The sequence below is a fragment of the Pristiophorus japonicus genome, chromosome 16 (genome assembly GCF_044704955.1).
Source record: "Pristiophorus japonicus isolate sPriJap1 chromosome 16, sPriJap1.hap1, whole genome shotgun sequence".
NCBI lineage: Eukaryota > Metazoa > Chordata > Chondrichthyes > Pristiophoridae > Pristiophorus > Pristiophorus japonicus.
The window spans coordinates 14,843,302-14,869,143 of NC_091992.1; the positions used below are offsets into that span (position 1 = coordinate 14,843,302).

A 25,842-nucleotide genomic window follows, 5' to 3' on the forward strand; every position below is an offset into this window, starting at 1 on the left:
GATTTGAACTCTGCAATCTCACAAAGATGAAATGATAGAACTTTACAGCATGGAAGGTGAACATTTGGTTCTTTCCATCTGGGACATCTATCTGAAAGAGCTTTCCCACTGAGTCCAATTTCCCTGCCCTTTCCTCATACCCTTTTTAATTTGTTGTCAAATATTTATCCAATTCCCTTTTGAAAGCTGCTATGGAGTATTCTTCCACCAGTGTTTCTGACAGAGCTTTCCAGGTTCAAACAACCGCTGTGTAAATTTTTTCTTCCTAATCTCTCCTTTTGTTTTTCGGCAATGACCTCACATTTATGATATCCAGGTACCAATTCGCTGACCAATGAAAACAGTTTTTCCAAATTTACCTGATCAAAACCGCTCAAATTTTTATACCACTGGTCAGGTTTTGACTTTTTGATTATTTTGCACAGAAGGATCTTGGTATGAACTATATTGAAATGCTATTAAGTTAGGTTTAGATCTCGAGGGGCTAAATGCACCAAACAGAAATGCTGGGAGATATGTATTAGGGCCAAACGAATCAATGTGTAAAATGGTGCCTCATCACTGTGATCATCTTAGTGAATTTCTTCTGCACTCTCTTCTCTTTTGAAAAAAAGAAAATTGTTTTATTGCATCTCCAAGCCAAATTGCGGATCAGGCTTGCTATGAACTCAAGTGGGAAGGTTGGACACAGTGAGCGGCTTCTGTGGATATTGACAACATTGTACTTGTTGGTAGGTGGTGCACTAGTATAGGTACAACTGCGAATCTGACCCAGCAGCTCAACTTTACTGGGTTTGAAAAGGTGACAACATTATCAAGCCATTGTTACTCTAGATATTTGGCTAAGTGTGTCAGAAGAGGCTGGAATTCAAATCTGTTTCCTTCCCCCTCCAGGCAGCAAATAAATGCTTGTTCCATACGGTTCTGTGAGGCGCAGTGGATCATTTTTCTATATTACAGGCACTATATAAATGCCAGTAATCGTTGTACATAGAAAGCTCTGCACAGCCCATTTGCTGGCCTCCTAAAATGTTAAAATGTAGGATTCGATTTTATTAAAAATATGAAAACAAAATTCCCCATGGGATTAAATTAAAATGTTCACGAGAAATTATATATTCAACATTTTACAAAAAATTTTTGCAATCCTTAATAAATATAACTTGATGCTCAATACATCATGTGCCATTAGTATCTACATTTTACAGTCTACAGAGATTTAATGTCACTTTAATCAGTCTCCAACTACAACTAAACTGGGACGGATTCGGTAGACCAGAACAGATAGCCTCGATCCAAAACTAGACCAGGACCTATTTGGTAGACCCAAAATTCAGTGGCAACAAAATTCTATTATATGGCATTAACTTTTTAATGTTTAAATATATTTATATTAATTTTACAAGGCAGCATCCTTGGTAAAGCTGGGGTTTGCAAGAGCATGGTGTGTTCTATTCTGCACAGTACACATTCAAACTCCACATAATAAATGAGGTATGATCATGGAAATATTTTACCCTGGCTGTAATCTTCCATTGTATTTTAAATTGGAATAGAGGATTGATTATGTCTCATTGAATGCAATACTTACAGGCATAATTACATCGTCATAAAAACTCCATGCCAGAGCCCACCTCATGGTTCGTCCTTGACAGAATTCAGTATGGGTGACTTTAGGGACCTGGATGACATACAGCAGGTGCTTAGACACAAAAACAAAAGCTTGACTGATTGCACATTAACTGATGCATTTAGCCTGGAGCTGCCAATTTTAGTCACGTCAATCAATAGCAGATTCAGTGAAACAATGCAAACTATATTCAAGGGAAGCACTATTTAGCACAAGATAACCAACATTTAGTTAAAAAAAAAGTTGACATGTGTATAAAGGAGCTGATCACCCAAAGGAGACAGTATGCCTTCAATTTAAATTATTCACAATTAAATCCTGGGATAGATATTTGTTGTTTACATCTGTTCTGCAGAATAGCTCATAAATGATGCACATCCTCTAAAACCACAGAAGTCACTCAAATTTTTAAATTTCTCCCTTTTTAAAAATGGAATTATCCTATGTCAAACACTAATCCAATCGAAAAGTCAGGTAGGTGACCTATACCCCGGCCTCTGCCATTATCTGACAGCAGGCACACTAAAGTGGTGCCAAATGCCTTTCTATTTGGAAAATGGCTTGCTTTCGCTCTGTGCTTCCTTCTGATGGCCCAACAGAGATGTGGAGTTCACCATGTGAGGAAATCTTAAACACTAATCAGTGTTCTATTAAACAGATCTCAATGGACACGACCAGAGAATGGTACACTCCATTTTGCTCATAAATACAACATAGCCATGTGACACTGTCAACTTAAGCAAATTGTTATAGGAACTCACAACTACAAGATAAACCATTAATGACAAGCCAACAAAATGGTTAAGATGCTCAATTCATCTTAATGTTACAATTTGCATTCCAAGTCTGCCAAATTCTCCAATGACACATAATTTCAATTGTTCGGCAGAATAGCAGGTAGAATTCTCTTTGGAAGTATAGCCCAGCCTGTCTTCCTTCCCTTCCCCATTCAAATCTCAATTCTTACCCCTTGTTGTCGAAGTTCTTCTTTCAATGGAGTCAAGCTGCATTTCTTTCCCAACATGCAGCTGTACCATCTAGAAATAGAAAAATCATCTTAGCAAGTAAATACCATCCAAAGTACTGGCTGCTTGTCGAACTGAGATATTAAGCTATGCAGAAAAGAGCAATATACATGCTGATCAAGATCTAGCAATTTATTAGAGTTCTTTTATACCATATATGCATAATCTGGCCATGTTTCTGAATGATTCCCACCTTCTTCCCCCCCACCCCCGTGAATAGGGATTAAAAGAGAATCAAGTCAACATGGCTGAACAAAATTTATTATATATATAAATATATATGTTGACAACATGGTGTTTTGGCTATTTATATATCTGCAATCCATTGAAATATTAGGTCTGAATGCACTTTTTCCTTTATCAAATTCTATATTCATATTTATAATAGAAACTACCCATGTAAACTTGTCATGCTGTAATTACACCTTTCTTAGTGGAGGCGATAGAGCATCACCACTTGCTGGAGGGTGCAATTACAGTGTGACAAGTTTACATACCATTTTCAATGTGGAAATAGGAATTTATGATTGAAAAAGTTGATAGAAAGTGCTCACAGACAAATTTTAAACTTTTAAAAAAAAAGATCGTGCTGTAGTGTTGTAGAGTCGCTTCGACCAATTAGATCTCAGAACCAGTCGTAATCCCATCCCTGAACTTATCATTGAACCAATTAGAATAATGGCCAATTGTATTTTGTGTTGTTGTGGGAGTTATAGAATCAGAGCACAGAAGTTGCTCTCCATATATTCCTAGATTTCTTAATAAACCATTCTATATACAACTCATCCTTCCCTCCACCAACTCCTATACCCCATTACAATTAGGATCAGAGGATGCCCACATGCTGTAACTCTCGCTCTCTCTGTCGGAACATACAAACATTTCAAAAATGCAGTTACATAATAGTGCTGTTTCTGACTTTTTACACTCTTGTATAAAGCTGCCTGATGCATGAACATTAGAAATTAAAAGAAACAATTTCATTTTACACCTCTGATTTTGTTCTCGCAATACAGCAGCACTAAATACAGTACTCCAAACCGGAAACTTTATTTAAAATACATCCAGATGAGAGGTGTTGGACTGTTGCTAACCCATTTATTTTTTTGAAAGAGTCAATACTTGTACACACAAATATTCTCAAAAATTTCACCACCACTAAAGCACCATAACTATAAAGGAAAATTGTGTTTGACAAATCTGTTGAATTTTTTGAAGATGTAACTAGTAGGATGGATAAGGGGGAATCAGTGGATGCATTCTATTTGGATTTTCAAAAAGCATTCGATAAGGTGCCACACAAGAGATTATTACACAGAATTAGGACTCATGGGATTGGGGGTAATATATTGGCATGGATTGAGAATTGGTTAATGGACAAAAAACAGAGAGTAGGAATAAACATGACTTTTTCGGGTTGGCAGGCTGTAACTAGCGGGGTACTGCAAGGATCAGTGCTCGGGCCTCAGCTATTTACAACCTATATTAATGACAGAGATGAAGAGACTGAGTGATACAAAGTTCGGGGGGAAAAAGGTGTAAGGAGGACACAAAGAGGCTGCAGAAAGATCTAGACAGATTGACTGAGTGGGCAAGAACGTGGCAAATGGAATATAATGTGGGGAAGTGTGAACTTATCCACTTTGGTAGAAAAAACAAAAAAGCAGAGTATTTTTTTGAATGACGAGAGACTGGGAAATGTTTGCATTCAGAGGGACCTGGATATCATTGTACATGAATCATAGAATGTTAACATGCAGGTACAGCAAGCTATTCGGATAGCAAATGGTATGTTAGCATTTGTTACAAAGGGATTAGAGTACAAAAGTAAAGTCGTCTTACTACAACTATACAGGCCATTGGTGAGGCCACCCCTGGAATACTGTGTCCGGTTCTGGTCTCCTTACCCAAGGAAGGACATACTTGCGTTAGAGGGAGTGCAACGAAGATTCACGAGACTGGTTCCTGGGATTGCCCTATGAGGAGAGATTGAGTAGACTAGGCCTATATTCCCTCGAGTTTAGAAGAATGAGAGATGACCTAATTGAAACATAAAACATTCTTAAGGGGCTTGACAAGGTTAATATGCTGAGAAAATATTTCACTGGCTGGAGAATCTAAACACGGGGTCAGTCTCAGAATAAGGACTCAGCCATTTAGGACTGAGATGAGAAGATTCTTCACTCAAAGGGTTGCGAATCTTTGGAATTCTCGATCCCAGAGAGCTGTGGATGCTCAGTCATTGTGTATATTCAAGACAGAGGTCAATCATTTTTTGGGGAACGAAGGGAATTAAGGGATATGGGAATAGTGCGGGAAGATGAAGTTGAGGTTGATGATCAGTCATGATCTTGTTGAAGGGCGGAGAAGGCTTGAAGGGCCAAATGGCCTACTCTTGCTCCTCTTTCTTATAATCTTACATGTGCAAAGAAGTCTCAAGTGAATCCTGGCAAAATATAAAAACAGATAGCAAGAGTTTCTATAGGTATATAAAAAGGAAAAGGGTGGCTAAAGTAAATGTTGGTCCCTTAATGGACGAGACCGGGGAATTAGTAATGGGGAACATGGAGATGGCAGAAACTCTGAACAAATATTTTGCATCAGTCTTTACGGTAGAGGACACGAACAATATCCCAACAGTGGATAGTCTAGGGGCTATGGGATTGGAGGGGGGGGGGGAGGAACTTAACACAATCACAATCACTAAGGAGGTGGTACTCAGCAAGATAATGGGACTAAAGGCAGATAAATCCCTTGGACCTGATGGCTTGCATTCTAGGGTCTTAAGAGAAGTAGCGGCAGGGATTGTGGATGCATTGCTTGTAATTTACCAAAATTCCCTCGATTCTGGGGGGTCCTAGCAGATTGGAAAACTGCAAATGTAACGCCCCTATTTAAAAAAGGAGGCAGACAAAAATCAGGAAACTATAGACCAGTTATAACATCTGTGATTGGGAAAATGTTGGTGTCCATTATTAAAGAAGCAGTAGCAGGACATTTGGAAAAGCAAAATTCGGTCAGGCAGAGTCAGCATGGATTTATGAAGGAGAAGTCATCTGTGACAAATTTGCTGGAGTTCTTTGAGGATGTAATGAACAGGGTGGATAAAGAGGAACCAGTGGATGTGGTGTATTCGGACTTCCAGAAGGCATTTGACAAGGTGCCACATAAAAGGTTACTGCGCAAGATAAATGTTCACGGGGTTGGGGTAATATATTTGCATGGATAAAGAATTGGCTAACTAACAGAAAACAGAGAGTCAGAATAAATGGTTCATTCTTTGGTTGGCAACCAGTAACTAGTGGGGTGCCGCAGGGATCAGTGCTGGCTCCCCAACTATTTACAATCTATATTAGCGACTTGGAAGAAGGAACTGAGTGTAACGTAGCCAAGTTCGCTGACGATACAAAGATGGGAGGAAAAGCAATGTGAGGAGGACACAAAAAATCTGCAAAAGGTCATAAACAGGCTAAGTGAGTGGGCAAAAATTTGGCAGATGAAGTATAATATTGGAAAGTGTGAGGTCATGCACTTTGGCAGAAAAAAAAAATCAAAGAGCAAGTTATTATTTAAATGGAGAAAGATTGCAAAGTGCCGCAATACAGCAGGACCTGGGGGTGCTTGTGCATTGAAACACAAAAGGATAGTATGCAGGTACAGCAAGTGATCAGGAAGGCCAATGGTATCTTGCCCTTTATTGCAAAGAGGATGGAATATAAAAGCAGGGAAGTCTTGCTGCAGCTATATGGGGTATTGGTGAGGCCACACCTGGAATACTGCGTGCAGTTTGCATTTCCATATTTACGAAAGGATATACTGTACTTGCTTTGGAGGCAGTTCAGAGAAGGTTCACTAGGTTGATTCCAGGGATTTGTGGGTTGACTTATGAGGAAAGGTTGAGTAGGTTGGGCATCTACTCATTGGAATTCAGAAGAATGAGGGGTGATCTTATCAAAACGTATAAGATTATGAGGGGGCTTGACAAGGTGGATGCAGTGAGGATGTTTCCACTGATGGGGGAGACTAGAACTAGAGGGCACAATCTTAGAATAAGGGGCCGCCCATTTAAAACAGAGATGAGGAGAAATTTCTTCTCTCAGAGGGTTGTAAATCTGTGGAATTCGCTGCCTCAGAGAGCTGTGGAAGCTGGGACATTGAATAAATTTAAGACAGAAATATAAAGTTTCTTAAACGATAAGGGGATAAGGGGTTATGGGGAGCGGGCGGGGAAGTGGAGCTGAGTCCATGATCAGATCAGCCATGATCTTATTGAATGGTGGAGCAGGCTCAAGGGGCCTGCTCCTGTCCCTATTTCTTATGTTCTAAAGGGGAATGCAGGAGAAGTGAGGAAAGAAAGTATGGGACCGTGACTCCACAGCAAATCTGTACTTCAGTTAACAATTGCCACTCAACAGTTCAAAGATTCAAATCACTGTCTGCTCTGTCAGCATATGTTTTTGTGCCATGCACATCCCAAACAATTTCAGGTGAACATCTCGAGCCTTTATTGCGCATCTCATTCAAGACTGGACAATTTTAGCAGCTCCTCTGGTCTCCAACCCAAAACTCCAACCCCGACACAAATTCTCAAAGGTAACGAAGAACATGCATAAGTGAGGTTCCATTGGGTGTAAACTAAATATTTTTGTTGGATACGGTTGTATTGTTCTGTAGCTAAAAGATGCATTAAAGCAACTATCTATGGTATTCATATAATGGGCGTTAAAATTTGTGTCTACAAATTCTCCCATGGCCTTGCGCCACCCAACATCTGTAACCTCCTCCATCCTTGCACAGTGTCAGCTGTGGCTCAGTGAGTAGCACATTCACCTCTGAGTCAGAAGGTTGTGGGTACAAGTCCCACTGTAGGAACTTGAACACAGTTCCAGTGCAGTGCTGAGATCGTGCTGTGCTGTCAGAGGTACCGTCTTTCAGATGCCATAGGATCTTTTACGTCCACCTCAGAAAGCAGATAGGGCCTCGGTTTAACGTTTCCTCCTGTTTTAAGATGTTCCTCTACGGGAGGGTCATTAGAAATAATTTATCATCTTCCAGTGAGCCATGAAAACAGTTGATTTCTCGACACATTTGTCCATCACCAGGTCATGCTAACAACATGCTCTGAAAGCTTTCCTCAGTGTAGGTGATTAACTTCTTTTAGTATCGTCTGCTGCTGCTAATTCAAAAATTGTATTTTGCACTAAAATTTTAATTATCCAGTAACTTGAGTTAAGCAATGTAAATAATACAGCAAAGAGATATTTTAGTGTTAAAAATGTGAATGATCAGATAATTTGAATGACCAGACTTTGAATTAAGAGTAGACTGAAGTTCTGTCTTTTATGACATAATTAAAATTAAACATAAATCTGAAAATCTGTCTGATATACTACAGGAGCTATTGTGCACCAAAACAGGAAGATCAGCTCCACCTTGCAACACCATTTTTGTTAGTCATGGTATGCTATCCTTTTAATTCCAATTCCCTGGTTGTTCTCCATATCCCTTCATACCCATATTCCCCAAGGATCTATCTCCCATAAATTGACTTTACATTCATGGCATTCTTGGACAATGTGTTCCACATTCTCCAACTCTGCAGGAAATATTTCCTGCATTCAGTTTAAACTGCTTTAGCTAAAAAGTCCCTACGTTAGAACAGTGGCTACACTTCAAAGGTACTTTATTGGCTCCCTGGGATGTCCTGAGGATGCGAAAGGTGCTATTTAAATGCAAGTTCTTTCTTTCCAAACAGTGGCTCAGTTGGTAGCATACTCACTTCTGAGTCAAAAGGTTTTGGGTTCAAGTCCAATTCGAGACTGGAGCATAAAAATCTCGGCTGACACTCCAGTGCAATGCTGAGGGAGTTCTGAACTGTCGGAGGTGCCGTCTTTAGGATGAGATGTTAAACCGAGGCCCTGTCTGCTCTCTCAGGTGAACATAAAAGATCCAATGGCACTATTTCGAAGAAGAGGAGAGGAATTATCTCCGGTGCCCTGGTTAATATTTATCCCTCAATCAACATCGCTATGACAGATTATCTGGTCATTATCACATTGCTGTTCATGGGAGATGCTGTGCGCAAATTGGCTGCCACGTTTCCAACATTGCAACAGTGACTACACTTCAAAAAGTACTTTATCAGCTGTAAAGTGCTATGGGACATCGAGTGATCATGAAAAGCGCTATATAAATGCAAGTCTTTAAAAAAAATTGTTATGAAATTGTATTATGTATCTGAGTTCTTGATTCCTATAGTCGATAGAAGGTTAATTATCCGTCATTCTTTTAAATATCTCAATTAGATTACCCCTTAAACACCTAATTTCCAGCGAATATAATCCAAGTTTACACAATTTCTCATCACAACTCGGCTCTTCATCCCAGGTGTCATCCTTGTGAATCAACTCTGGACTATCTCCAAGGCCAGTATATTATTCCTAAAATGCAGTGGCCAAAACGGACACAATAAAGTCTGACCAGCACTGTTACTGCAGTAGTACTTCCTGTTTTTCCATTCTAAACATCTGGTGATGAAGCCCAGCATCCCATTAACCCTTCTGGTTGCTTTTTGCATCTCTCAACTAGCTTTTAATAACTTGTATACTTAGAACTCAAAATCCCTTTGTTCATCATAGCCACTCCCACACCCAGCACTTCCCCATTTAGATGATATTCCCATCTGCCATTCTTACATCCAGAGTGTACTATGTACTGTGTTGGTGAAACAACCCAATGATTAAACTGTGGAGATGGAAGAAAACACAGCTGGGGGTTTGCTGGAACGGTACAACAGAAGAAGATACATAGAAACAAAGAGAGATGCAGATAAACAGTAATAAAGAGAAAGGGAAGATGAAAGCAAGGTAAATGTTGATGTCCAAGAAACAAGACACAAAGAAAATAGAAAGGAAGATAGATGAAAGAGGGGCCAGGTATTGAAGGAAAAAGATTTAAAAAGCCAGAAAAAAGGGGTTTATTTATAATTAGCAAAATTTGTTTTTCTTAGAGAAATGTGCACACAAAGAACGGTGCCTGCAAACTACCATCACCAGGAACTGGCATTAGTTCCATTTTCTAATTTACTGTTTACATGAAATGTGAGCTTTCCAGACAGATGATGTAATCAGACGGCAACACTTATTAAGTTTTCTGAAAAGTCACGGCAGTGGTTGACATTTCAACCTAAAGTTGACAGGCAGCAGGGACTACACCCATATATTCTGCTGAGACTTCTCCAGAGCTGGAAGATAGATGAGGAAATGATGCAGTTTGTGGCATTGGGAGTATTCTGCCTCTATGGTTCATTTCTCAGCCTTGAGGGTAACCCTGGAGATCAAAGGAAGAGAGCTTGTGCAGAATGCAATGGAGGATAAAAGGAAAGCACAAGTAAGCAAGCATACGAGAGCACGAGTGTAAGAACAAGTGAAACAGTGAACTCACTTGTATTTGTTTTCAACTAAATTCATACCGAAGCTACTTTTCTTTTAATTTTGCATTTCATCAGTATTGTTCCATCAATCCTAAATTTTACACAAGTTATGCTTAACCGAGAGCTAAAGAAGCTGACAGCACAAAAGGTGGCCATTTGGCCAATCATGTCCTTGCCGGCTCTTTGCTAGAGCAATCCACAACGAATCCTACAGCCCTGCGCTCTCCTTGTGGCCCTGTATCTTCCTATGCTTCAAATATTTATCCACTTTGCATAAAGTTGACGGCTTACTGAGTTTATCCAATGTGTAGCTGAGCCCTGCGGACCTGGAACGTCCATCTGTTTGGTGTGTGCTCAGTTACGGTAGAGGACACTAACAATATTCCAACAGTGGATAGTCAAGGAGCTATAGTGGGGGGGAACTTAACACAGTCACTAAAGAGGTGGTACTCAGTAAGATAATGCCCTGGACCTGATGGCTTGCATCCTAGGGTCTTAAGAGAAGTAGCGGCAGGGATTGTGGATGCATTGGTTGTAATTTATCAAAATTCCCTGGATTCTGGGGAGGTCCCAGCAGACTGGAAAACTGCAAATGTAACACCCCTATTTAAAAAAGGAGGCAGACAAAAAGCAGGAAACTATAGACCAGTTAGCCTAACATCTCTGGTTGGGAAAATGTTGGAATCCATTATTAAAGAAGCAGTAGCAGGACATTTGGAAAAGCAAAATTCGGTCAGGCAGAGTCAGCATGGATTTATGAAGGGGAAGTCATGTTTGACAAATTTGCTGGCATTCTTTGAGGATGTAATGAGCAAGGTGGATAAAGGGGAACCAGTGGATGTGGTGTATTCGGACTTCCAGAAGGCATTTGACAAGGTGCCACATAAAAGGTTGCTGCACAAGATGAAAGTTCACTGGGTTGGGGGTAATATATTTGCATGGATAGAGGATTGGCTAACAAACAGAAAACAGAGGGTCGGAATAAATGGTTCATTCTTTGGTTGGCAACCAGTAACTAGTGGGGTGCCGCAGGGATTAGTGCTGGCACCCCAACTATTTACAATCTATATTAATGACTTGGAAGAAGGGACTGAGTGTAACGTAGCCAAGTTTGCTGATGATACAAAGATGGGAGGAAAAGCAATGTGTGAGGAGGACACAAAAAAATCTGCAAAAGAACAAAGACAGGCTAAATGAGTGGACAAAAATTTGGCAGATGGAGTAGAATGCTGGAAAGTGTGAGGTCATGCACTTTGGGAGAAAAAAAAATCACAGAGCAGGTTATTATTTAAATGGAGGAAGATTGCAAAGTGCTACAGTACAGTGGGACCTGGGGGTACTTGTGCATGAAACACAAAAGGATAGTATGCAGGTACAGCAAGTGATCAGGAAGGTCAATGGAATCTTGCCCTTTATTGCAAAGGGGATGGAGTATAAAAGCAGGGAAGTCTTGCTACAGCAAGACAGGGTATTGGTGAGGCCACACCTGGAATGCTGCATGCAGTTTTGGTTTCCATACTTGCTTTGGAGGCAGTTCAGAGAAGGTTCACTAGGTTGATTCCGGGGATGAGGGGGTTGACTTATGCAGAAAGGTCGAGTAGGTTGGGCCTCTACTCATTGGAATTCAGAAGAATGAAAAGTGATCTGATCGAAATGTATAAGATTATGAGGGGGTTTGACAAGGTGGATGCAGGGAGGATGTTTCCACAGGTGGGGGAGACTAGAACTAGAGGGCACGATCTTAGAATAAGGGTCCGCCCATTTAAAACAGAGATGAGGAGAAATTTCTTCTCTGAGGGTTGTTAACCTGTGGAATTCGCTGCCTCAGAGAGCTGTGGAAGCTGGGACATTAAATAAATTTAACGCAGAAATAGACAGTTTCTTAAACGATAAGGTGATAAGGGGTTATGGGGAGCAGCCAGGGAAGTGGAGCTGAGTCCATGATTAGATGAGCCATGATCTTATTGAATGACGGAGCAGGCTCGAGGGGCGGTATGACCTACTCCTACTTCTTATGTTCTTCTGTTCTTATGGTAAGTGAACTTGAAGCACCTTAGTAACCCTTAGGTTATGGAGTGGAATTCTGGCCAGTTCCCACTCCTAATCTCTAGCCACTGGGGTCACAACCGTGGCTCAATGAGTAGCATTGTCACCACTGAGTCAGACGGTTGTGGGTTCAAATCCCACTCCAGAGATTTGAGCACAAAAATTTAAGCTAACACTGCAGTGCAGTACTGAGGGAGTGCTGCACTGTCGGAAGTGCCGTCTTTCGGATGAAACATTAAATCGAGGCCCCATCTGCTCTTTCAGGTGGATGTAAAAGATCCGATGGCACTATTTTGAAGAAGAGCAGGGGAGTTATGCCCGGTGTCCTGGCCAATATTTTTCCCTCAATCAACTTCACAAAAAAAATCATCTAGTCATCACCAAATTGCTGTATGTGGAAGCTTGCTGTACGCAAATTGGCTGCCGCATTTCCGACAATGCAACAGTGACAACACTTCAAAAAGTACTTTGTTGGCTGTAAAACGCTTTGGGATGTTCGGGGGTCGTGAAAGGCACTACATAAATGCAAGCACTTCTTTACTTGATGTACACTATGTGGAACAGGTAAAGGCAGGATTGGGCTTGTCTGTGATATATCTGGGGTTGAATGGCTGCCAACATTGACTATCAATCCTTACACGAGAAGAATGTCCATTTGGATGAGGTACCAGAAGGCAATCAAATGTATGGCAGTAAGGAGTCAAAACTTTCAATGGGAGGGATAAAGCTGACACAATCAAATCACTCAAGAATTTACAGCTTTCAAGCAGAAATCCATGAAAGCTATGTATTTGCTGATAACTGTAGTATTTTAAGAAACATTTTAGAATTGTAGAGCTGTGTTTTTTTTTAAACTGTAAAAGGGAGGACATTTATACAATTCTTTCTGCTTGTCAGCTTTAAGCTACAAGCTGCTGTAGTATGACCTGAATAGATAGCTTCTCAGCAACAAATGAATGAGACAGGTAAATAGCTTCATGACAGATTTGTGTCACTGACCTTGATTGGAGTAGCAGGCAAAGTAGGCATGAGTGAGTCCCACAGCTGAGAATTCTGTCACAACTCATTGCGTTCCAAGTGCTGCTTTGTGAATTTTAGTCACAGTTACAATGCTTTCTTGCTCATCTCAAAGCTCGAGTAAGGGCTCGAGCTTCCCTTACACAAATTAAGTTTAAAAAAAACTCTCTATGCATCACTCAGTGCAACATTCTCATTATCTGCGAAGTTGGTTCGAAAATTAAAATTTGCCTTCAAGTGCAGCCACTTAAGAGGCTTCAGTAGAAAACAGAAACTGCTCTAGAGCACACTATGGAGCTGCTGAAAATAATTGACGTCATTCGGATGAGACGTTAAACCAAGGCCCCGTCTGCTCTCTCAACTGGACGTAAAAGATCCCATGACACTATTTTGAAGAAGAGCAGGGGAGTTATCCCTGGTGTCCTGGCCAATATTTATCCCTCAATCAATATAACAGAAAGATTATCTGGTCATTATCACATTTCTGTTTGTGGGTGGGAGCTTGCTGTGCACAAATTGGCTGCTGCATTTCCTACATTACAACAGTGACTAGACTCCAAAAGTACTTAATTGGCTGTAAAGCGCTTTGAGACATCCTGTGGTCGTGAAAGGCACCGAATAAATCCAAGTCTTCCTTTCTTTTAATGTCTTGGCTTTCTAATGAGTGTTTCATTAATTATTTTTACACACACTATATTTAATAACTTAAATGGGTAATGATATACAATGTAACTGCTGAATCGGGTACCCTATTACACTTTTCTAATCACACAATTACAGTATGTTGCTAAAATATTCAGGAACCAAAGCTAGATCTGAGGGGTTTTCAGATATGCAAAACAAGATTAAGGCACAATTGGAGTGACTGGTGCTTTAAGTATTAACTCACTGTGTATCTCATTTGTATTTGAACTAAATCAAATTTGTGGCTGTCATCTCAGTCCAGCTTTTTATATGATGGATTGGCCAGCAGATAGATTATAATATGATGGATTAGCATAAAGAATTTGTGAACACTTAACATGCAGTTCATTAGACCCAAGTTCAATTAAAATTTGGAGTCAAACCATGTAATAATCAGGCAAGTTTTCAAATTTCCTGTAATGGTTGATTCAATTCTGTATCTCGTAGAACATGTCTGGATATGAAAGGTAATAGGCATGACATAAAACTAGAACATGCTTTAAATACACACCAAGTCCATTAGCATTTGAAAATAGAAAAGGTTAACATTTCAGGTGACAGCCTCTGTTGGAATTGTCTATTTTCTGAAAACCAGGGATTGATTAGAGATTCGCAGGATTTTGTGGTTGTTAATCTTATACGGTAAACAGCCATGGCCCAATAACAAGACTGAGTGATATCTCATATTGAGTTCCAGGCTGAAGAAGTGCCCAAACTGGCGATCAAGGGAAATTAGTACCATGATATAGTAACATTTTAATATTTTATTTCAGTGAGCATGTGTTCACAAATCATAATTTTCTCATTAGCCTTTATCAAGATAAAAAGAAAAAGGTGCTAACTGCTGAACTAGGGAACAAGTTTTTTTGCTTAATAACGAATAATGTTAACTTCACAGTGATGCACAAAATGATTCATAAAATTTCACTACTCACAGCGCAACAAACACTGAAAACAAAGGCAGCTGAGAGTAGCAGGAACTGTGGTCTATGAACTAATGATTAGAGTCATATTTGATAATTACATGTCATTTAACTGGCCCAGTTATTTGCATGAGAAAATATTCTGCTTTTGTCAACTCGGCTGCAGCTAGAGCACAAACTTTAATACCTTTTGTAACAAACTACACGTCAATATTTACAAGTTTAAGATATATTACTGAACGGCTGATTTTTATAAACCTTTAAGGACGGTGTTTTCAGATCCAATTCCATCTGATTTCATTAGATTTACTTTGTTTAGTGTATATTTTACATTATTGCACAAATTATGATTTAACTGTAGTGTCAAAGCTCCAATAAATCTTTTTATGAAGTGCTTGGGGATGCAAGATATGTAAAGAGAAAAAGGTTAGTAAAGACAAACGTCGGTCCCCTGCAGTCAGAATCAGGGGAAGTCATAATGGGGAACAAAGAAATGGCGGACCAATTAAACAAGTACTTTGGTTCGGTATTCACTAAGGAGGACATTAACAACCTTCCGGATATAAGAGGGGTCAGAGGGTCTCGTAAGGAGGAGGAACTGAGGGAAATCCTTATTAGTTGGGAAATTGTGTTGGGGAAATTAATGGGATTGAAGGCCGATAAATCCCCAGGGCCTGATGGACTGCATCCCAGAATACTTAAGGAGGTGGCCTTGGAAATAGCGGATGCATTGACAGTCATTTTCCAACATTCCATTGACTCTGGATCAGTTCCTATGGAGTGGAGGGTAGCCAATGTAACCCCACTTTTTAAAAAAGGAGGGAGAGAAAACAGGGAATTATAGACCGGTCAGCCTGACATCGGTAGTGGGTAAGATGATGGAATCAATTATTAAGGATGTCATAGCAGCGCATTTGGAAAGAGGTGACATGATAGGTCCAAGTCAGCATGGATTTGTGAAAGGGAAATCATGCTTGACAAATCTAGAATTTTTTGAGGATGTTTCCAGTAGAGTGGTCAAGGGAGAACCAGTTGATGTGGTATATTTGGACTTTAGGAAGGCTTTCGACAAGGTCCCACACAAGAGATTAATGTGCAAAGTTAAAGCACATGGGATTGGGGGTAATGTGCTGACATGGATTGAAAACTGGTTGTCAGACAGGAAGCAAAGAGTAGGAGTAAATGGGTACTTTTCAGAATGGCAGGCGGTGACTAGTGGGGTACCGCAAGGTTCTGTGCTGGAGCCCCAGCTGTTTACACTGTACATTAATGATTTAGACGAGGGGATTAAATGTAACATCTCCAAATTTGCAGATGACACTAAGATGGGTGGCAGTCCTTTTCGGGTTGGAAATCGGTGGTTAGTGGTGTGCCACAGGGATCGGTGCTGGGACCACAACTGTTTACAATATACATAGATGACCTGGAAGAGAGGAAAGAGTGTAGTGTAACAAAATTTGCAGATGACACAAAGATTAGTTAGTGGGAAAGCGGGTTGTGTAGAAGACACAGAGAGGCTGCAAAGAGATTTAGATAGGTTAAGCGAATGGGCTAAGGTTTGGCAGATGGAATACAATGTCGGAAAATGTGAGGTCATCCACCTTGGGAAAAAAAAAACAGTAAAAGGGAATATTATTTGAATGGGGAGAAATTACAACAAGCTGCGGTACAAAGGGACCTGGGGGTCCTTGTGCATGAATCCCAAAAAGTTAGTTTGCAGGTGCAGCAGGTAACCAGGAAAGCGAATGGAATGTTAGCCTTCATTGCGAGAGGGATGGAGTACAAAAGCAGGGTATTGGTGAGGCCGCACCTGGAGTACTGCATGCAGTTTTGGTCACCTTACTTAAGGAAGGATATACTAGCTTTGTAGGGGGTACAGAGACGATTCACTCGGCTGATTCCGGAGATGAGGGGGCTACCTTATGATGATAGATTGAGTAGACTGGGTCTTTACTCGTTGGAGTTCAGAAGGATGAGGGATGATCTTATAGAAACATTTAAAATAATGAAAGGGATAGACAAGATAGAGGCAGAGAGGCCGTTTCCACTGGTCGGGGAGACTAGAACTAGGGGGCACAGCCTCAAAATACGGGGGAGCCAATTTAAAACCGAGTTGAGAAGGAATTTCTTCTCCCAGAGGGTTGTGAATCTGTGGAATTCTCTGCCCAAGGAAGCAGTTGAGGCTAGCTCATTGAATGTATTCAAATCACAGATAGATAGATTTTTAACTAATAAGGGAATTAAGGGTTATGGGGAGCGGGCGGTTAAGTGAAGCTGAGTCCACGGCCAGATCAGCCATGATCTATTTTAATGGCGGAGCAGGCTTGAGGGACTAGATGGCCTACTCCTGTTCCTAATTCTTATGTTCTTATGTGAGCTGCGAGGAGGATGCTATGAGGCTGCAGCGTGACTTGGATAGGTTAGGTGAGTGGGCAAATGCATGGCAGATGATGTATAATGTGGATAAATGTGAGGTTATCCACTTTGGTAGTAAAAAGAGAGACAGACTATTATCTGAATGGTGACAGATTAGGAAAAGGGGAGGTGCAACAAAGACCTGGGTGTCATGGTACATCAGTCATTGAAGGCTGGCATGCAAGTACAGCAGGCGGTTAAGAAAGCAAATGACATGTTGGCCTTCATAGTGAGGGGATTTGAGTACAGGGGCAGGGAGGTGTTACAACAGTTGTACAGGGCCTTGATGAGGCCACACCTGGAGTATTGTGTACAGTTTTGTTCTCCTAACTTGAGGAAGAACATTCTTGCTATTGAGGGAGTGCAGCAAAAGTTCACCAGATTGATTCCCGGGATGGCGGGACTGACATATCAAGAAAGACTGGATCAACTGGACTTGTATTCACTGGAGTTCAGAAGAATGAGAGGGGATCTCATAGAAACGTTTAAAATTCTGACGGGTTTAGACAGGTTAGATGCAGGAAGAATGTTCCCAATGTTGGGGAAATCAGAACCAGGGGTCACAGTCTAAGGATAAGGGGTAAGCCATTTAGGACCGAGATGAGGAGAAACTTCTTCACCCAGAGAGTGGTGAACCTGTGGAAATCTCTCCCACAGAAAGTTCTTGAGGCCAATTCACTAAATATAATCAAAAAGGAGTTAGATGTAGTCCTTACTACTAGGGGGAATCAAGGAGTATGGCGAGAAAGCAGGGATGGGGTACTGAAGTTGCATGTTCAGCCATGAACTCATTGAATGGCGGTGCAGGCCCGAATGGCCTGCTCCTGCACCTATTTTCTATGTTTCATTGGGCCCAAGTTTCCACACACGCCTAGAACGGCGCAGTCCCGACCTGGACGCCCGTTTTTCGCGCCACAAAGTGCGCCTAAAAAAATCCTCGGTATTCTCCACCTACTTGCAGGTCCTCTGGCTCTCGGCGCAGCCAGCACGAGCTGTGGGGGGGCGGAGCCAGGTCCCTGCGCTGAAAACAGTGCCGGGACCTCTGCACATGTGCGCTACAGTGGGCACGCAAGTGCAGTAGCTCCAGGCGCCGAACTGTGTGGGAGGGGCCCGAAGCACGCAGCCCCTAGCCCTGGCTGAATGGCCTCAGTGGGGCTGCGTGAATAAGGCTCCTCTCACGGCCAGCTCCTGCTTCCCCCCCGCCCCCCCCCGACCAGACCCGACACTCGCTCCCCGCCCCCGCCCTGCCTCCAGACCAGACCCGACACCCGCTCCCCGTCCTCCCCGCCTCCGGACCAGACCCGACACCCGCTCCCCGCCCCCGGACCAGACCCGACACCCGCGCCCGCCCCCCCCCCACCCGACCCGACCTCCCGCCCTGACCCCCCCCCCACTGGGCCCGACCCGACTCCCGCTCCCGGGCTGGATCCAACCTGACCTCTCTCTCTCTCTCTCTCTCTCTCGACCCAACGCCACCTACCTGTAAATCTGGTGCTGGGGACGGGCCGGCAGCCTTCGGTCCCGAAAGGCCTGCCTGAAGCACTTTCACACAGGTAGGAAGATGGTTTATTTAATCTTTTCTTTGCTTATAAATGTTTATTCAGGTTGGATTTATTTGTATAATATTTGTATGTATAAATAAGGATTTATTATAGAATTTAATGACTTCCCTTGCCCCCCCCCACCTCGTTCTGGACGCCTAATTTGTAACCTGCGCCTGATTTTTTAATGTGTAGAACAGGTTTTTTCAGTTCTACAAAAATCTTCACATGCTCCATTCTACTTTAGTTTGGAGTACGTTTTCACTGTGGAAACTTTCAAATCAGGCGTCAGTGGCCGGACACGCCCCCTTTTGAAGAAAAAACTCTGTTCCAAAGTAGAACTGTTCTACCTGACTAGAACTGCAGAAAAAAAAATGTGGAGAATTGCGATTTCTAAGATAGTCCATTCTCCACCAGTTGCTCCTAAAAATCAGGCGCAAATCATGTGGAAACTTGGGCCCTATGTTTCTCAAAGTTAACAGTGTTATATAAATGCAAGTTGTTGTTTTGTTATTGTTGGTGCAAAGGTTATGGAAGTAACCACGGGCAAATTATGTCTAAAGCGGAGGTGAAGTGCACAATGCAACACTAATTTTGCAACGTGAAGGTTATTCAGATTGTATGTGCTAAAAAATGCCATGAATTATTGTTTTATTATGCTCCTGGTTAGACAATTCTTAAAATGGACGGCACTGATTTGCAATCACAGTCAGGCCATTTAGGGAAAGGTGCTGAGCAAAGGCCAGGAGCATCATGCAAGAAGTGACATAGGCCCCTATTTTCCCCGGGATTGGGCACTGATTTTGTGGCGTCCAGCGATTTTTCTGGCGTGGAAGGACTTTTTAAAGTTTACCCCATGTTTGGACGCTGGCGCCCACCAAAAGCGGTTGAATTTATGGCATCATAAATTCTGGCACTGGTGTACTGTAAAAAGCTGGTTATGTGCCGTTTCTGGCCATTAAGGCCACTTTCCCCAACGTTTTATTTTAAAACCGGGCACAGACACATTGAATACCATTTTAAAAAAACCATACCTATCACTTAAAGAAATCAGCGCTGGCCTGCCCCAATCCCTGGCCGAGGGGCCACCCTGCCATTTTCAATCAAATAACTGCAGTTTAAAATTAATATAACAAATAAAACTTACTTTTAAGGCTCCTCCTTGGTGTCGAAAACTGCCAGCAAAATAAAAACAGACACAAATCTTCCCCACTCGCCTTTTCCATCGAAGCTCCAACTGGATAATAATTGCAAAATAAACTCCAAGGAATGAAGAGTAACCACCTTCTAAAAAAAACGGCAGGCAAAATAACCACAGCAAGATGAGGCATCCTCCAGCACAGCAAGCACCTAGGGCAGCCATTTCCAAGTCTTCTATGCAGCCGACCTGGCCGATGGTCCTCCACGCACGCGGTCCGCTACTATCCCAGGCCGATGGTCCTCCAAGCACGCAGTCCGCTACTATCCCAGGCCGATGGTCCTCCAAGCACGCAGTCCGCTACTATCCCAGGCCGATGGTCCTCCACGCACGCGACCCGCTGCTATCCCAGGCTGAATGGCGGCAGTTTTTCTTCCTGCGCATGTGTAATGCGCACTGAGTGGGTTTTTTTTAAGCGCATGTGCAGTGCATTTTAGGCGCACACGGTTAGCTCCGCCGCGCCCCCCACCCCCGCCGGTGGACTTGGGTACCACCGGCACTACATTCAAGTTTCGTTTACCGGAAACTATCGTGTTTTTTTCCCGGCGCTGACAGTGTTGAAAGAAACGTGCATACAGGTAAGTGGCGCCATCATTTTTGATTGGGGAAAATTGAGGCCATAGATCGGTTCTCTATCAATTGTTTATTTCTTTTTTTACAAAGGATATTTTAAAAGATTTCCATGTTACATGTGTGTTTGGTCTGCTGTTATGTGCAGCAGTCCACCAACATTCTGGTGAGATGACTATCCATTGTTTTGAGCCCACAGAAATGCCAGTGTCAAGGTAGAATGGGAGTTCTTGCTGCGACGTCCTGCGATGTTGTGACTCACAGAAACCATCAATGCCTCGGTCAAGTCAATCAAATTACTCTCATGCACATAACTGGAGTTATATTGTCAGCAAAACTCAGGTCCAATAGGACCAAAGACATAAATTCTGATGTTATGGATGTTGCAGTGAAGAATTTGCATTTACTCAAAGTTCTAACAGCTTAAAACTTACAATATTTGGGCTCATGTGTCATGTCCCAGGGTCTGCATTCCACAACAAAATGGTAACTGAAAAAATGACTTTCCCACATCGCTTACCTCAGTCTCTTTTTGAGCTGAAGACTATCGTGGATGATTCTTTTTACAAATTCCAACTCTCCACCCTCAGCCATGATTTCAGTAATTCCACCAGTGTTTACAGAACTGGGAGGTGGACGACTCGCATTCCTGGAGTTTTCGCCCTGTTAATAAAAACTCCAATTAGAATCAAAATACAGTCGAAGGTTTGCTTCAGATGACACTCAATTTCCTCTTGCTTTATATCACCATCAGCTAGAGTTGAAAATTAATTTGATAATGTAACCTCTTAATTATCATCTTACACACAATGGGCATTTGAGCAAATAGCATGAAAAATCAACAATGAGAAAATATTATTTGGTCCATTGAAGCTCATCCTTCTAGTACTCTAAAGGCACTTTGATTTTGCTCTTCAGCTGATGGCTCCCATAGTGTAAATCTCCTGCAGCTGATGACCAAATCAAGGCAAATCACACACAACTTAATAGCAGTGGGCTAGTAACCATTCTGCGGCACATTTTGTTGGGGACATCAAAATGTTAAGTCACCCGTGAACTGGCAGTAAAGCAAAAGTGTATGCGTCTGGCTTTAAAATTTTGGTCAGTGGGCATACGTGGAGTATTGATGTCATGACACCAATACGCACATAAATGATGCCAAGTATTTATTATCTTCAGGCTAATTTATTCCGTGTATATGTATAGGCTAAGCAATCCCGCAACCAATGAATCAGAGTGCAGCACTGCAGCCATACCACATACAGTTGAGAATGGTGTGGACAACCATGCAACTCACAGGAAGAAGAGAAGGCTCCAGGAATATCCCCATCCTCAATGATAGTGGAGCCCAGCACATTGAGTGCAAGAGACAAGGCTGAAATGTTTTCAAATGTCTGCAGCCAAAAGTACTAAGTGGATGGTCCTACTCAACCTCCTCTCAAAGTTCTGACCATCACAGATACCAGTGTCTGGGCAATTCAGTTCACTCCTCATGACATTAAGAAGTGGATCACTGCTTGGGTCATAGCGAAGGCAGTGGGCCCTGGCAACATCTCGGGAGTTGTGCTGAATATCTACGCGCCAGAGCTAGTTGCTCCTCTAACCAAGCTGTTCCAGTACAGTTATGACACTGCCATCTACCTAACAATGTAGAAGATTCTTCAGTTATGTCCTCTATCCAAAAAAACAGGGTAACTCTAACACGGTCAATTACCCAACAGCCTCTCAATCATCAGTAAAGTGACAGAAGGGCCATCAAGCAATATTTACTCACTAATAACTTACTCAGATTCTCAGTTTGGTTCCACCAGAACCATTCAGCTTCAGACATCACAGCCCTAATCCAGACATGATGCAAGAAGTGAATGCTGGAGGAGAGGCAAGAGTAGCTGCCCTTGATATCAAGCATTTGACTGAGTAAGGTACCAAGGATCCCTAGCAAAAGTGAAGTAAAAAGGAAAACCCTCTAATGGCTGGAATCATACCCGGTGCAAAGGAAGAGGCTTGTGGTGTTGGAGGCTGGCCATCACCACCTCAGGAATTAAGTGCAAGAGATCCTCAGGGAAGCCTCCTCGGCCCTAGCATAAGAACTTCCCTCCATCAAAAGGTCAGAAATGGGGCTGTTAGATGACAATTCCACGCTCCATTCACATTTCCGATAATAAATCAACTTATGCCAGCCTACAACAGTACCTGGATAACATCCAGATTTGAGCCGACACCATATAAGTGCCAAGTAATGACCATCTTGAACTAGACAATTTCCCCAGGACCTTCAAAAGCACACCAGTGTCAGGTACCCCACCATTAACATTCTGAAGTTCACTACTGACCAGATGCTAGACCAGCCATATCAGCACCATGGCTACGAAAGCAGGGCAGAAGGTGGGTATTTTTCAATGAGTGGCTAACCTTCTGACCCCCTCAAAGCCTTTCCAATATTGACAAGGAATAGCTTTCTTAACAGTGAATAGTTCCGAGGAAGCTCCCAGCCAATATGTTTAACTTGTTTGCAGTGCTCAGTGATTTCTTCATGGTTATGCAGTGCTCCACAAACTTATTCCTTAATCTCTTTCACAATTCTAGGGTATATATGCCAGTTGATGTTGGGATTTGTTAGTCTCAAGTCTCTTTAACATATCAAATACATTTGCCAGACAGACTTCAAAATCATCTCAGATATTAGGATACTAGCAAAATTGAATAGCAAGTCTTATCCTTTCTCATGAATATTGCTGGAAAATTTTCATTTATTATTTTTCTTCAGTTCCAGTGCCCCTTTTATCTTTTCGAATTTGCACTTCCTCTCACTACTTTTTCACATAATGATTCTGGAAGAATGTTGTACGAATATTCTCTATACGCATTTCTTTGGTCTTTTATACAGCTCTAATATAAACACACGCATCAATTTTATCAACGAACATGTGCATGTTTCTTTACTCACTTTCCCCTCATTAGGATTTCCCCTTATTGACCATTCCCCAAGCAAACAAAAAGGCAGGTAGACAAGCAGATGAACTACTCCTCAGCCTGATAGCCCCAACCCTCTTCTCAATCTTTCTTGCCGCCATGCTCCACCTCACAGTCAACAAGCTCCCTGCTGGAGTGGAACTAAACTATAGAACCAGTGGCAACCTGTTCAACCTGCGCTATCTCCAGGCCAGATCCAAGACCACCCCAACCTCTGTCGTCAAGCTGCAGTACACGGACGCCGCCTGCGTCTGCGCACATACATAGAGGCTGAACTCCAGGACACAGTCGACGTATTTACTGAGGCGTATGAAAGCATGCACCTTACACTAAACATCCGTAAGACAAAGGTCCTCCACCAGCCTGTCCTCACCGCACAGCACTGCGCCCCAGTCATCAAGAGCCACGGCGCGGCCCTGGACAACGTGGACCACTTCTCAAATCTCGGGAGCCTCCTATCAACAAGAACAGGTATCGACGACGAGATCCAAAACCGCCTCCAGTGCGCCAGTGCAGCCTTCAGCCACCTAAGGAAAAGAGTGTTTGAAGACCAGGTCGTCAAAACTGCCACCAAGCTCATGGTCTACAAGGCCGTAGTAATACCTGCCCTCCTGTATGGATCAGGGACAAGGACCATGTACAGCAGACACCTCAAGTTGCTGGAGAAATATCACCAACAAGGTCTCTGCAAGATCCGACAAATCCCATGGGAGGACAGGCGCACCGACGTCAGCATCCTCATTCAGGCTAACATCCCCAACATTGAAGCACTGACCACACTCGATCAGCTCCGCTGAGCAGGCCACATAGTCCGCATGCCAGACACGAGACTCCCAAAGCAAATGCTCTACTCGGAACTCCTTCACGGCAAACGAACCAAAGGTGGTTAGCAGAAACGCGACAAGGACACCTCAAAGCCTCCCCGATAAAGGGCAACATCCCCACTTACACCTGGGAGTCCCTGGCCCAAGACCGCCCCAAGTGGAGAAAGAGCATCCGAGAGGGCGCTGAGCACCTCGAGTCTCAACACCGAGTGCATGCAGAAATCAAGCGCAGGCAGCGGAAAGAGCGTGCGATTTACCAGTCCCACCCACCCCTTCCCTCAACGACTATCTGTCCCACCTGTGACCGAGTCTGTGGCTCTCGTATTGGACTGTTCGGCCACCAAAGAACTCACTTCAGGAGTGGAAGCAAGTCTTCCTCGATTCTGAGGGACTGCCTATGATGATGATGATGATAACATACCAAGAAGCTGTGTAAAACTAGCATGGATTAAGTTACCCATTAACCATATTTAAGACAAGTTTTGTAACTTGGCTGCCATTTACCCCTACTTAATCACTATCCAAAGCTCTTCCCACTACCCCATTAACCCTATACTTCGTCCTGCAGCAGCTAGACTACCCTCCTCAAATCAGTCCAGTCTAAGATATGTTCACAGATGCAACCAAGGGCTGCTGTTTATTCAGGCTCGGGACATGCATTTTTTTTAAAAAAAGGGAATGTGGCTGTTAGTCAGCTCTCAGCTAAGCTGGGCACTAAGTGGTGTAAGATTTAAAAAAGGCTGATGGTCAATTAACTTATCAAGCAGGAAACAACTGAATGAATGCAAGAGGCTCATGTACAAGACTGGAGAATGATTTGCTTGAGGTGGGTGACAACAGAATATCTGAACAACGTTTATAAAAGATCATGGCAATTGTTCGATCATGGGTTGGTGGGGGGGGGGGGGGGGGGAGTCAATAAACATTCAGTGGGGATGTTGTATAGTCTCTATAGTGTGGAATATTGAATGTAAAAGAGGAAGAAAAGAGACAATGCACATTAAGAACATATTTTATGTTCGCGATTTATGGAGGATTTACCTTGGCTTCCAATTGATTTGCAAAGAATGGTGGGTTACACATACAGAAATCATAAACAATCTCCGATTCCTCTTTCAGAGCATCCATCAACAGTGTCTTCTGAGGTACCTTCACCACTAGAAAGAGACAGACAGTGAGTCAGGAGTGCAAGTTGCAGAGGCTCTTCGAAGGCTTTCTCCCCCACCCCTCCTTTCTTTTTGCTTTATTTACAAGACTTTCCTGTGTAAAAATATGTCTATCTTCCTTCTCCAGAATTGGCAAGGAGGAAAAGCTCATGAGGCAACATAAAATAAATACTTAATCAACATTTCTGTAATGAAAAATGCATGCAGGAAATGCTCGCTCCTGCTCTAACAGACATTTAAAGTACCTAATTGAAAATGCATGTTTTATTGTTGTGGGAGGTGAACACATTGGTACATCACAAAAGTTTACTCAGCAATTCGACATTTGAAAATGAATTGTAAAATATGGGAATATTCTTCCAATGTTACGAAGAAATTCATTAAAATTAAATCTGATC

General features: G+C 42.4%; 1 protein-coding gene across 4 annotated transcripts in view; it reads right to left on the minus strand.

Moving 5' to 3' along the window:
* Positions 1 to 25,842, minus strand: part of mettl16 (methyltransferase 16, N6-methyladenosine) — a 142,014-nt gene that overhangs the window by 25,592 nt on the left and 90,580 nt on the right. For all 4 annotated transcript variants that reach the window (XM_070857023.1, XM_070857021.1, XM_070857024.1 and 1 more), the window contains 4 exons: positions 25,320 to 25,435; positions 21,002 to 21,144; positions 2,598 to 2,667; positions 1,592 to 1,681 (listed from right to left, as the gene is read on the minus strand). In XM_070857023.1, coding sequence (XP_070713124.1) covers positions 1,592 to 1,681; positions 2,598 to 2,667; positions 21,002 to 21,144; positions 25,320 to 25,435 — 419 coding nt within the window. The remainder of the gene's footprint in view (positions 1 to 1,591; positions 1,682 to 2,597; positions 2,668 to 21,001; positions 21,145 to 25,319; positions 25,436 to 25,842) is intronic.